The 14,324-nt window shown below is 38.5% G+C and overlaps 2 protein-coding genes across 2 annotated transcripts; both read left to right on the top strand.

The window, feature by feature from the left end:
• The first annotated feature begins 611 nt into the window (after positions 1–611).
• On the top strand, positions 612–1,928 carry LOC130736352 (uncharacterized). The gene has a single exon (XM_057588188.1). The coding sequence runs from the start codon at positions 612–614 to the stop codon at positions 1,926–1,928; it is 1,317 nt and encodes a 438-aa protein (XP_057444171.1).
• A 9,343-nt stretch (positions 1,929–11,271) lies between these two features.
• Positions 11,272–14,290, top strand: LOC130737906 (uncharacterized oxidoreductase At4g09670). Its single transcript, XM_057589766.1, has 2 exons — positions 11,272–11,847; positions 13,490–14,290. Exons 1-2 carry the CDS (start codon positions 11,380–11,382, stop codon positions 14,108–14,110), a joined length of 1,089 nt encoding a protein of 362 aa, XP_057445749.1. The 5' UTR covers positions 11,272–11,379; the 3' UTR covers positions 14,111–14,290.
• Positions 14,291–14,324: the final 34 nt, after the last annotated feature.

The raw sequence follows: 14,324 nt of genomic DNA, 5'->3' as shown, positions 1-14,324 counted from the left end.
TGTCTGGAGACCAAAATTGTTAACGGAGATTAACGTTGGGGACGTATAATGTGATTTTTTAAGTTTAGGGACCCCAATAGCACATATAGCATTCGTAGGGGACCAAAAGTGCGATTAAGCATACTTGAAAACAATCTTATTAAAATATTTGGAAAATAATTTTGAAAATATATCTCTTCTTGAGAATGGTTTCAAACCTTGTTTTGAAAAGTGATTTTGAAGCCTTCTTACAAAAAAGGACTTATAAACTTGTTTTGGAAATGGTTTTCTTTTTCAGATGTACATTTTAAATGGGGTATTCTAATGCTGATATGTGAGCAAGTCTCAAGATGGTGTATTAGAATGATGATTGTATGGTGTCTTGTTTGGGTATAGTATTGATAATGTTTGTGAGACTTTTCTTGTGCGTGGTGTTTGATGGTGTTATCCAAACATCTTTAACGGTATGGTTCGAGGGTGTTATCCGAACCATTAAGAGGAAGAGGTTCGAGGGTGTTATCCGAACCATTATGAGAAAAGGTGCTCGACAGTGTTGGGAAGATAAATGGATTCCATCTTGGTTGGAATCATCTTGGTTATTGGGATAATCTTGGTTATTTCATGAGGGTGGAATGTGGCGAGTGGGTCATGGCAAAAGTATTAAAGCTTGGGAAGATAAATGGATTCCATCTTCTGGTCCTATGGTGTTTCGTAATGAGGTGGCATGGGAGTTGAATATCACTCAAGTGTTGGATCTTCTTGAAGAGAATGGAGGTCGATGGAAAAGAAATATGGTTGAGTTGTTGTGCTGGCCTCCTACTGCTACAACAATACTGTCTATTCCCCTACCTATGCAACCGCGGGAGGATTGTTTCTTTTGGCTGGAGACTATTAATGGGTGTTATAGTGTGAAAACTGGGTATTATTTTATCAGGAAGAAGCAAATGGAGGAGAATGCATCAACCTCATCAACACCTTCTCTTTCTCATGCGCAGTGGACAAAGCTATGGAAGGCTGAAGTTGTTCCCCGCTGCCGAGAGACGGTTTGGCGCGCTTGTCTTGGCCTGTTACCGGTGAAGGACGTGCTTCACTGTCGGGGAGTGGTGCAAGACCCGTGTTGTCCATGTTGCCCAGGGGTTCCAGAAACTATCCACCACGCGTTGTTCTTTTGCCCGATTGCTAAGCTGGTTTTATTTGGATCTCCATTGGCCATCCGTGTGGATGTGGAGTGCTCTGTGCAACAATTCTTGTCTCACTTCCTTGCTGCGGCGAATCTTGAGGTGGCGGGCATTCTTTTCACGCTGTTCTATGCTTTATGGCAGGTTCACAACGAGCTGGTATACAATGGGAGGGAAGCGATAGTGGCCCAGGTGTTGCAGCGCGCTGTTGCGCTCCCTCCATCGTTAGTTTTGCAGCAAGATGCTCCTCCGGCTGGTCGCAATCTACAGTCCTCATGGCGGAAACCAGTTGCTGGTCTATTCAAGGTAAATTTTGATGCTTCAATGAAGGATTCTCATGATGCAGGTCTGGGTTTTATAGCCCGCAACAGCCATGGAGAAGTTTTAGCAGCGGCAACCATGGTGACTGGCCCAGTTCAGAACCCGGTGTTAGCGGAGGCTTTGGCGTTCCGGTGGGCTCTTGGATTGGCGGCTGAGCTTGGCCTCCAGAGGGTATGGTTCGAGTCTGATTTTCTAGCTCTCGTGCAGGCTTGGGAGCGACATGATAGCGGTTTCTCGCATTTGTACACTGTTGTCCGTGATTGTCGTTTATTGTTGTCTAACTTTGATGCTTTTGAGTTCAGTTTTGTGCGTCGTACTGGTAATTGTGCCGCTGACGCGTTGGCTCGTTTAGCTTTTCATTTTGGTTGTATAGTTTGGATTGAAGAGGATCCTTTGGAGGTTTCCTCTATCATCCAGGATGATGTTATTGCCTCTATGGCTTCTTCTTAATTTGAATGAAATCGAAATTTAAAAAAAAAATTGTGAAGTTGACTAATTAGATAGAATCTTCTATTTCAATGAAAATATGTCCACAATATACATTTGTGGTGATATATTAGCTATGTTCATAGCCGAACCAAATTGAACTAAACCACTCAAAACGATCCAAAAAACCAAAAACTGAACAAACTCAAACATTGAAAATATAAAGATTGTTGTTTTCTAATTGGATTGGATCAGTTTTCAATTCCAATCCAACCGGTCCAATCCAAACTAAACAAAAACAATCATATATATATTTTTGTATTATGATATATTAAATTACATCTTTGCCCGTAGTTATAAAAAAATATCCATTTCCGCCCTTGTATTTACACCACCAATATAAATACTGCAGACGCCCTCATTGAACCCTAGCCGTGATTGACTGCTCTCCTTTCTGAAGATTGATCAATGAAGAGACCTATGACCATTCCAAAATCCAACCCCTGCCTTTCTTCCCGTTAAGAACATCACTGATCAACCCTTCGCCGCACGACTTCTCTTTGTGCACGACGTTTCTCTCTTCGCACGATGCCTCTCTTTCTCTGCACACAGTCTCTCTCTCTAGACGACGTCATTGTTACAAGCTTTTGTAACTAGCTGCCATTGAGGTAAACAAGTTATTTGCAACTTTATGTGTTATTGTTAATGGTACTTTGATTTAGCATGGTGAAATCCTTTAGTTTTCAATGTTGTGTGGTTTTTTATTTCGAATCGACAATTTCTTTCGCAAACAGTAAATTGAGGTTATGGTGTGCATGTTGTGATTACAAGTATATTTTAGGGTAATGTGTTAATAATAAAAGATGATAGATGATTGTCTATATTGTTGTTTTTCAAACTACTCCAGTTAAGAAATTGGATATAGCTTAAGTCATTTCACATTGATCCTGAGACTTCTTATCGTACTTTTATTGTGATTTACACATATAGCTCAGCTTTTGTTCTACTTCTCAATTAGCCTTAATTTATTGGTGTAAGAAATAATGTTTTGTTAATAGTTTCTTGGCCCTCTGAGTGTTTTAACCCTCATTTGTGTATTATTCGCAAGTTGCAACCATGGTTATGTGTTTACATTAAGTATTGAATTTGTTATTGCTAATTGCGTTTTATATTGAGTATTGGCTATGTTATTTTTTGATATGTTATTTTTCTTTTTCAATATCTAATAAAAGTATTTGACATTAGAAAGTAGAAAACATGAAAACAAGTCTTGGAATAGGTAGCATTGTCTCTATAACAGTGACAATAAATTTTACAATTTAATTAAGCTTTTAAATTATTCAGTTTCCTTCAACATTCACACTTTATATGAAAATGAAAAGAATGAAATCTAATCTAATCCAGATCGAAATAAATTGGAATGGATTGATTCGAATTAAAAAAAAAAACATAACTGATTGGATGATGAAGTCATAAAACCGAAGCGATTGAATTAGATGGATTTTCCCTAAAAACGAATCAATCCAATGGTTGAGAGTTAATATAATAATAGTTTGTTATATATTTACAAGTATGATCATAATCTCAACCACTGATTTCTTAACTTGAGAGAAGATTGGAGTAGTCAACTGTATGTATAACAAATGTCAGTTCATCTTAGTATTTAACTAATTTTATTTATTTAAATCTTATAGGATTGCAGGGTGGTTTTCCTTTTATGTCACTTATAGGTTTCTATCTTCCCCCTCCCCCCCTCCCCATCCCCTTCACTATTACTTTTTTTTTTATGAAATAGACAGTTCTCAGGGATCCAATCACTCTATTTGACAAGATATTGAGTTCATCAAGTTTTTCTCAAGGTCCAGACTTGATTAGTTCTCTACTTGAGGGCAATTTGATCTCTACATTGTCTCGACTTTCAAGTAGAGATGCAATTTAAACTAGTTTATTATCTACAAAATGGATTGATTTATAGACACCAGTCACAAGAGTGGATGTTGATGACTTTGAATTCTACGACAAAGCGAGAAGAAATAAGGAAAATATGGCCAAATTTGTGAAATTTGTTAATGGGGTACTTATTCATCTAAAAAATTCAACGATCGATGAACTCTCTCTCAAGTTATCCAACCAACGCTACGATCCATATGTGACAACTTCATGGATATCATGTGTGTAGAAAAAGCAAGTATGGAGTCTTCATATCCATACTATAGGCCATGCGTTCATCTCATCATACTCCCTAGCCAATAGCAGCTCTCTTTTGGAATTGGTTCTTGACATGATCTGTACCATTGGAATTCCCTCCTTTTACTCTCTTCAATATTTACATGTGCTCAAGCTTCATAAGGTTATAATATTTAAGTCCTCTCCTAATGATTCCAATGAGATAGTTCTTAACTTCCCATCACTCAAAGTGTTTGAAGCGTGACATTGTGTATGGTCCAACATCATTCTATAAGCTCCATTGTTGGAAATCTTTTCCTTTATGCTATTGGATCGTGCGCTATCTCCTACCGAAATTAAGGACATACAAGGTTCTTTTTCAGGATTTATGCTTCTCCTTTGACATTCTTATATCATGGAGATCTATTGCATGAGAGTCTAATAAAATGTAATCATGCAATAGATGTTTGAAGCGTGACATTGTGTATTTTGGAATCATGCAATAGATGTTTGAAGCGTGACATCTATTGCATGATTACATTTTATTAGACTCTCAAGCAATAGATCTCCACGCATTAGATCTCCATGATATGAGAATATCAAAGGAGAAGAATAAATCTTGAAAAAGAACCTTGTATGTCCTTAATTTCGGTAGGAGATAGTGCACGACCCAATAGCATAAAGGAAAAGCTTTCCAACAATGGAGCTTGTATAATGATGTTGGACCATATACAATGTCACGCTTCAAACACTGAGTGATGGGAAGTTCAGAACTATCTCATTGGAATCATTAGGAGAGGACTTAAATATTATAACCTTATGAAGCTTGAGCACTTGTAAATATTGAAGAGAGTAAAAGAGGGGAATTCCAATGGTACAGATCATGTCAAGCACCAATTCCAAAAGTGAGCTGCAATTGGCTTAGGAGTGTGATGAGATGAACGCATGGCCTATACTATGGATATGAAGACTTCGGACTAGCTTTTTCAACACACATGATATCCATGAATAGTTACATATGGATCATAGTGTTGGTTGGATAACTTGAGAGAGGATTCCTCGATTGTTTAATTTATAGGTGAATAAGTACTCCATTAACAAAGTTCACAAATTTGACCATATTTTCCTTATATCTTCTCGCTTTTTTTTTGTAGAATTCAATGTCATCAACATCCACTCTTGTGACAAGTCTCTATAGATCAATCCATTTTGTAGATAACAAACTAGTTTGAACCGCGTCTCTAATTGGAATTCAAAACAACATAGAGATCAAAATGTCTTCAGCTAGAGAACTAATCAAGTATGGACCTTGAGGAAAACTTGATGAACTCAATATCTTCTTAATCAAAGTGATTGGATTGATGAGTAATGTGTATTTCATAACAAGTAATAGTGAGAGGGGGAGAGGATAAAAATCTAACTTAACCACAAGTATTAAAATGCAATTCTTATGATCCACACTTATAATGTTGAAAGAATTTACTTTGTTGCTCAGATAGAAACTTGTGGATAGAAAGTTCATAAGATCAAAGAGAGAGTTTGCGTGTATAGAGTTAGCCTCAGTGACATAAGAGGAAAGCCACCTTTCAATCCTATGAGATTTAAATAAATAAAAAATTAGTTCAATACTAAGATAAACTGTCATTTGTTATACATACTGTGAGACCCAAGTTTTTAAGCTTAGAATAAATTGGTAAAATTCCTACTCACGATTAAGTTCGATGTAACGTGAAGGAAGAAAACTGGACAAGAGTTCATCAAATGGAATAAATTTATGAAGGTGATAGTTCAGGAAAAGGTTAAGGATAATATTAGAATCGATGTAACTTGTGACGCAAGAATCATTCGCTTATACCTAGGACAAGAGCATTTGTAAACGACTAATCTACCCTTAAAAGCGCGATAGAAACTGATTCCAAAAATCTTCAGAGAAATGTTAGAATTTCTCTTAATCCTTTCCGTGACAAGCGTTTCGATACGAAACCCTGAGATATACGAACGTCCGATTCCAATTCTCGGAGGTTTGCCGAAATTAAATCCCTGATAGCTCAAGAACCTTAAAATAAACTGTCGATGGAGACTTTTTCTATTTGGAACTTCAAACGAAGAATCCACACGCGTACACCCATTTGTTTCAATGTTTCTCATCTTTCTTCAGAAAGAAGTTTTCTCATTCGATATCAACTGCAAAAAGTAGTTTTTCGGGTAAAATCGATTTACACCGACTTTGGATCGTTTGCCTTAATTCTGAGAAACCTGTTTCGAGTTCTAGAATTCTGTCGCCAGAACCTATCTTAGAATTCACAGAGGAATGCACAGGAAAAATCGGAATCGCGAAATTTTCATTTTCCCGCGTTTTCCATCTCCTATAAATAGCTTGAAAAATCAAAAATTCAAACCCCATTCACCATTAGAGGCTGCGAGCTTGGAGGAGAGAATAGGAGGAGAGTTTTTCGCCGATTCTTGCCTGATCGTTGCACCGCTCGTTGCTACGCGTAGACCTCGAGGTATAGATGCTATTCCTTACTTCTGATCGTAAATTCTGTCGCTTTTCTCTATGTCTTTCTGTGCTCAAAGTTTTGAGCTTTTTGTAAAACTGTCCAAATAACTTGATTTCAGTGTCTAAACTTATTGCCTACATGCCCAAGAGCATGAATATCCGGTTGTTTTCTGCTGAATCTCGCCGAATCGTCGCGGAGCTTCAATTATGTGAAAATACCCATTTTCTGACCAAAGCTTCGTTCTTTGGATTAAAAACTCTCGACTGAGCTTAGTGTCAGTAGGATTAGTTGTTATAAATGTCGTTAGGAACACGCTCATCAAATTTATTTCTCAAAATTCTGACTTTGAGTTTTCAGGCTAAAAACACTGACAAAAATACCCCTGTGTTAGTTTTCGACCCGATAAATTTTCTGAGAGTTTCCCTGGCCTAGATCGAAGAAAAAGTTCGGGAAACCCTATTTTGTTAGTGGCCAAAACTTATTTGCTATTGTACCGTGTCCAAAAATAATTTTTGGGTCTGTATGACCTAGTTATAGTGTAGCCCTTTCAATTGTCGAAATTTTGGCGTCGGTTTCGTGTCATTCCGAGTTCGGTAGCTCGAGTTATGCACGTTTTAGCGAATGAAGTGTTTTTGTACAAAACTTGAATCGAGTCAAAACTCACCCATTCGGGGAAAGCCTTCGATTCGTGCGTAAATGTTGTACTCTGAAGCTTCTTGAGCTTTGTCGAACATTAGTTAGGATTGTTTCGACTGTATCGACTTTTTTTTATTCATTATTGCTTTGTTTGCTCAAAGGTTCAATTGTGGAAACTTTGGGGTTGACTGAACAAGCTTGTAAGGGAGACCTACACCGCGAGACTGGAACAACTCAAGGTTAGGGCAACTTACTTACTAGCTATTTGTATTGTAGGCGTCGATAACTTCGACTTGAATATTGCTTGATATTGAGGATTGCATTGAATATTGTTTATCGTTTTGAATTGGAAAATCTTTTCGGGAGGCTTCGGCCGAGTAAACTTATGTGAGACGTGTGTCTCCGTTTTCTGAGAGGCTTCGGCCGTTTACTAGTTTTCGTCTTATGATTTCCGCACTGAATTATTGTTATATTGATATTGTTATTGAACTGAGCTATATGCCATTACTTCTGTTGCGTTTACGATGTCCTGCATATGCTCTATTGAATTGTACTAACTTGAGATAGTACATGATTATATGATTTCGAGGTGTGGGAAAACGTGATGTTTTGCCATGCTAATGACGAGGTTTGGGAAATGTTAGGCAGGCTCTGACCGGAGGTCTAAGCCATAGTCATTTTAGGATCGAGACCTTCCCGGGGAATTACTTGGGTTTATTGGGATCTTTTTACTTATAGAGTTTTGGAACAAAAGAGAAACGAAACTTGACTTCATAAATGAAATTCATAATGCATTAACCAAAGATAGAACATCTTCAAATAGTAATAACAATTTCTTGGAAAAGACTTAGGATCTGAAATAAGTTTGAAAACGGGAAGTGTCGGCGATCCTAGCGTTGTGACTGGGACAGTCACTGAGTGCGGATGACACTCCTTGCTCCTTGAGCATTTGGTTCAGTCTTCAAGAGGATGAGTTGTTGTGACGAGAAGTCACAGAATGCGAGCAGCATTCTCTCTAATCGTTGATGAGTTGTTTGGCCATCGAGATGGTGAGCCAGGGTAACTTGAAAGGTCACTGAGTGCGAGATGCATTCTTTTGCTCGTGGAGCAGTTTGGTTGGCCATCGAGACGATGAGCCAAAGTGACTAGGAGAGTTACCAAGTGTGACTAGCACTTCCTTGTTTACCTTAGGGTATTGTAGAGACAATGTACTCTAGCTAGACACGCGTACCTTGGTGAGGATGTTTCGTTGTTTGGCTAACCATATTGCATTCATGCATACATTTCTTGGAAAGTGTGCTACTTTCCGAAGGACGATCTCAGATCGGACTTCATTGGAGCGAGATGCTTCACAGGAGCGTGCTGCTTCACAGGAGCGAGATGCTTCATAAAAGCGAGATGCTTTAGCGGAGCGAGATGCTTGGCTCGTCCCATCCATCGAGATGGTGACATTTTATCCGGATCATCTTTTGAGCATGACATTGCATTGGCACGCCATGCGCCTAACTATATTTGTTGATGTGTTGAAGATCCAATTGTCATTTGTGATTTGATGTCGATAAACAATTGTTATATATCTTGATGATTTGATGTTGATAAATATGCTATGTATATACCTTAGGGTAGGCAATACATAAGTTATACGTATATATACAGCATATATATATACCCCCTTATTCTTCAAATGTTGGTTGTATATCTATTGTATACTGTATGTTGACCCTAGCGCCTTGGCTTTGTTTGTATGTCTGTGTTTGGGCGGTCGGCCTGCTACCAGACGTTCGACAGCTGGTTCGTGATGATTCGTCACTCGGGGAGGACCAGGAGCATAATGACCATTACTAAAGTTTCGGCGAGGACCCGGACTGAATGCATGACCAGATGAGGGTCGATGATGGAAGTGTAGGATATGGGTGTTTAGAGCCTACTAAGGTTGGGTGTTAGTGTCATAGCTCTGATTTTCATTTCTTATTTTAGGGCAGGGTAGGTCCCCGGCGATTAGCTTTTTGTGTGGTTCTCTTCCATGAGGATCACAGGGAGTTTGTCGGACGTAGGAGGTCCTTTGGAGGCCGTTTTGGGCTGACTTACTTTCTTGGAGGACTGTATTTATAAAACTTATGACTTTGGCTATGGGTCGCACTTGTTTGTCGTTGGGCAATACTTTTAGTTACTTGATGTTACTTTCCGTCACTTGAGGACACTCGTGACGATGATTTTGGTTGCAGCGAGGGTTGTGCTTTTATTGTATATTAGTTGTTGTTAATCGCGAATGGGCTGAGTCTTTATTTCGACAAGTCTTTTTATTTAAAAAGAAAACAAAAAAAAATACCTGCTTTTCCACTTTATTTTATTTTTGAGTTACTAAAGTGACACCCGAAAATCGGGGTGTTACACATACAGTTGAGTGCTCCAATCAAATGGAAAATTTAAGTACCTCATTGTTGTTATATGTGCTTTTTTGGATTTGCCTCATCTAAAGTGATTAAGTCATCACAAGGTAAACTAATATATTACAATCAATTAAGAAATTAGTGGTTGAGATTATGATCATATACTTGTTAATATGTAACAAACTATTTGTTAAGTTCAATCGCTATTAATATCGCTATATATGACAAACTATTTGTATGTATAAGGTGATTTCTAAGGCTCTTGCAAATAGACTCACGGGAGTGATATTTGATATAATTGATGCCTGCCAGTTTGCTTTTGTGGGGGGAAGAAATATGCTAGACAGTGTTCTTGTGGCGAATGAGGTGGTTCATGATGCAAAGAAGAAGCAAACATCAACATTTGTTCTCAAAATTGATTATGAGAATGTCTATGATTCTGTAGACTGGGTTTTCTAATATACATGCTTAGAAGAATGAACTTTGGGGAGAAGTGGATAAAATGGATTAGAAGCTGCTTGGAATCTTCATCAGTCTTCGTTTCAGTCAATGGAAGTCCTATGAAGGAATCCAGGATGTTGAAAGGTCTTCGTCAAGGCGATCCACTAGCCCTCTTTTTATTCATTATTATTGCAGAAGGATTCAATGAACTCCTGAAGCAAGTTGTACTACAATGACTTTTCTCTCCTTATAAATTTGGTTTGGTGGGGGTCCTATTGTCACTCTATTACAATTTGCAGATGATACCATATTTATTGGGGAGGTGTCCCTTGAGAATAGTTTTGTTGTGAAAAGCATATTACGATGTTTTGAATTGGTTGTAGGTTTGAAAGTGAATTTTTTTGAGAAAAATTGTTGGAATTTTTTAATATTGGAACCTTTTAAGAAAAATTTCAAATTTTGATCATCCAGGCGAGGTAGGTACCCACTACAAGTCTAACGCGTGAAGAAATAAAGGGCGATGATTGCGGTGCAAACCTTAAGGCTAGGCGAGCGCCCATAAATTTCACAATTAAAAAATTATCAGCTCAAGTCAGCATATAAAGACATTTCAGCTCTCAAACCTCAAGCCTCATGTCTTGTGGGCATGTGGGCTAGGTGAGCGCCTAGAGACTTCAAAGCTACTAAATTCATCTCAACTTAGGAGACATTTCAGCTCTCAAACCTCAAGCCTCATGTCTTGTGGGGTTGTGGGTTGGGCGGACTTCTCACAAGCCAACGCTCGCCCAAGCGCTAGTCAGAAGAACAGTTAAGGCTCCAGATAAGGTAGGGCGACCACCAGGGCAGCGAATAGACGCTCGCCCGCTACTTGGACCAGGGCCTGTTTTCTCTTATTTGCATTGGGAGTTGGGTCTCGTTTGTGATGTCGAAATCCCAAAATTTTCTAAATAAGGACAACACCCACTATAAAAGGGGTCCCTCATTGTACTAGATACATTTTTTATCTTTAAGGAAAGAATATTATTATTTTACATCATCTACCATTTTTTACTCTGCTAGAATTTACTAGAATATTCAAATATTCCCTTAAGTAGACATTGGTACGAAATAGTAGCCTACACAGTTATAAAGTGCGATCGATAAAAAAAATTAAGGGTATTTTTGGGTTTTGAATATGTAAAAGAGATGAAACTAGATAAGAGACCGTTAATAACAATCTTCTTATAATTGACACTTCTTTGTGAACCCACACCACCACATCTTTCACTTAACCACTCTCTCAACTGTGAAGTGATAGAAAACATTTCGTCTCATCCGTTGCTTCCCGAAGCTCGCCGCGAAATGGCCGAAACACAGACCAAAATCCGGTTCGGAGTGATCGGGTGCGCCGACATAGCACGCAAGGTCTCACGCGCCATCTCACTCGCTCCCAACGCGTCACTCTACGCCGTCGGAAGCCGCTCCCTCGACAAGGCGCGCGCCTTCGCGGCGGCGAATGGCTTCCCTGACGGCGCTAAGGTGTACGGCTCCTACGAGGCGGTGCTCGATGACCCCGAGGTAGACGCCGTCTACATGCCGTTACCGACGAGCCTGCACGTGCGGTGGGCCACGCTGGCGGCTCGCAAGGGGAAGCACGTACTGCTGGAGAAGCCGGTGGCTCTCGGCGCTGCGGAGTTTGATGAGATTGTGGCGGCGTGTGAATCTAGTGGGGTGCAGCTCATGGATGGTACCATGTGGATGCACAATCCAAGAACCGCTTCTATGAAGGATTTCCTCTCCGATGCGCACCGTTTTGGTCAGCTCAAATCGGTACTATGCTTTTCTCTGTTGCATTTTGTTCAAAATCTTGCTTATCTTCCGTGTTTCATTTTCCATGCTTGAATGAGTTTTTCAATTGAATAAGATTGTTACTCATTTAGTCACTGATTGTTGTGATGCTTATTGTTTACTTTTCCGTTTGGAATGAGAGTTCAATTTACAAGAGACAAGTACAATTTTTCTCCTGTTGTTCCCATTTGCGATATTTAAGTGCAAGTTTCTGCTTTTCTGTTTTCTTTGGTTTTGTTTGAATGCTAATTAAACGTTAATGTACAATTTGAAATGCTCTACTTATCCCATTAAATCCTCGTAGAAGAATGCTGCAGCTTTTAAGAAACAGTTAGCTGTGAAACATGTTCTGCAGATTGTCATAAATTTTTGTTGTCAATGGTCACTGTCATCGATGGTCAAAAAAATAACTGTGGAGGATCTCAACCATGAAAGTATTCTGATATTTAATTAGAATAATTACAAATTCAAACTCAATGTATTTGGTTCATCAGATATAATAGAAGGGTAAAGGGTTTTCCAGATGAGTGTAAAGTGGTGCTTCATTGAAGCTTTTTGGCTTGAGATGCAAGAGTTGATTTTGTGTTATCAGAGTATATAAAATTTGAATCCTTAAAAGTAACTAAGTTTTTTTCCCCTCCTTTCGTTTTTCCATATTTGTATTTTGCGGTTCAGTTTCAATTTCGTTATTTAACCCGTGTCTTTTTTAATTTTCCTGCTTCACATGTGATTTATTAAGTTAACAATTTTTTGAAATATAAGCATAGATATAAGTTGAGCTTTGGGTTTTTCATGATGTCTTCTGCTTGCTGATGTTAAAACATCCAGTTGCTTGCCTGGCATTTCAGTCCCCAGTGGTGTATCATCATTGCCATATTTGGTGAAGGCACACTGCCGTGTGGGCCGTGATCTCTTTGTCCCAAGAGTTCAAGGTGAATAGGGTAATGCTCAACGAAAAAAATACTTTTGTTAATTGAATATAACAATAAACTGTAATATGACTGTATATGAGTCTATGAGACTTTTGAGTATTAAATATGAGCCAGATTCATAATTAAGAGCCAAAGAGCTACAACTGAATTATGTAACCGTAGAGTTTCAGTAAGTATATTATTAACTGCAATTTTACCTATTTTGTCCAAGTTTCATTTGCTTCCTTATTCTTTTCTCTTTGACTCTGGTTTTGTTACTTAGTTAACTGTTTCAAAATTTTGGGATTTACTGTTGTAATTTTCTTAGCAAAGTTTGTGTAAATATTTGACTCGATTCATTATTCTTCATATCTTTACTAATGCATGCAATGCAGTAATGTATATTGATTGGACTTAATAGCCGTTACTGTCAGAGGCTTGGACCTTTTGCCATGTTAGAATATTAGGTAGATTTTGTTCAAAGATGGACATTATTTTCAATGCAGATATTGCTCCTCTGAAGTTGTTCTCAACTAAGTAGATTTTAACAACTTTCCAGTTTATTATACATGTATATGTATTTCATTACAATCTTAACTGTGAATTTTTAATGACTGTTATAATTCCTTACTTTTCTTTGTAAATCGTACGTTTCAGAGGAGTCCAATTCTGTGTACATGTTCTGATACATGGTTTCTTTTTGGTTGGCACAGATTCACACCTGTTTTACATTTGCTGCTGATGCTGATTTTCTTGAGAATGATATTCGCGTGAAGCCAGATCTGGATTCTCTTGGCTGTCTAGGTGATGCAGGGTGGTATTGTATTAGGGCAATTCTGTTGGCTGCCAACTTTGAATTACCTAAAACTGCAACAGCCTCACGGGGGCCTGTGCTTAATCAAGCCGGGGTTCTATTGTCGTGCGGGGCTTCTTTACACTGGGAAGATGGAAAAGTAGCAACCTTCCATTGCTCTTTCTTGTCAAACTTGACAATGGATATAACTGCTGTTGGGACTAAAGGAACTCTACATGTTCATGACTTTATTATCCCTTACGAAGAGAAGGAGGCGTCATTTTATGCATCTTCAGAATCAAGCTTTGATGATCTTGTGACAAGGTGGTCTTCCCCGCCAAGCAAGCACACAATAAAAACTGATCTCCCTCAGGAGGCTCTTATGGTAAGTGAATTTGCCCGGTTGGTGGCGGAAATCAAATTCAACAACTCGAAACCTGAGAAGAAGTGGCCAACAATTAGTAGGAAAACACAGCTGGTATTGGATGCTGTGAAGGCCTCAATTGAAAGGGGCCTTGAGCCTGTTCAGATTCAGGAGTGAAGGTGTATCTGTACTATGCTGAATTCAAATCTTTGTCTTGTAAGTGCATGACAAATAAAAATGTGTTATTATTTTGTATGTATTTTGAAGCAATTCATTGCTGCTATACAGGGTCTGTATCACAATGAACTCATGTCCTACCGTATCATATCCTATTTATTACTTTTTCATCTTCTTAAATTCTTTCTTTTACTTCGATGAAGAAATTATTATG

The sequence above is a fragment of the Lotus japonicus genome, chromosome 2, assembly GCF_012489685.1.
Source record: "Lotus japonicus ecotype B-129 chromosome 2, LjGifu_v1.2".
Lineage (NCBI taxonomy): Eukaryota > Viridiplantae > Streptophyta > Magnoliopsida > Fabales > Fabaceae > Lotus > Lotus japonicus.
The sequence above is the reverse complement of the archived record's forward strand: the minus strand, read 5'-3'. Positions and strand labels throughout refer to the sequence as shown.

Bases quoted from the DNA above. Each gene is read 5' to 3' on its own strand.
- LOC130737906 (XM_057589766.1), top strand. From the start codon at position 11,380: ATGGCCGAAACACAGACCAAAATCCGGTTCGGAGTGATCGGGTGCGCC. The intron at 11,848-13,489 runs GTACTATGCTTT...TGGTTGGCACAG, and splicing joins GTTTTGGTCAGCTCAAATCG to ATTCACACCTGTTTTACATT.
- LOC130736352 (XM_057588188.1), top strand. From the start codon at position 612: ATGTGGCGAGTGGGTCATGGCAAAAGTATTAAAGCTTGGGAAGATAAA.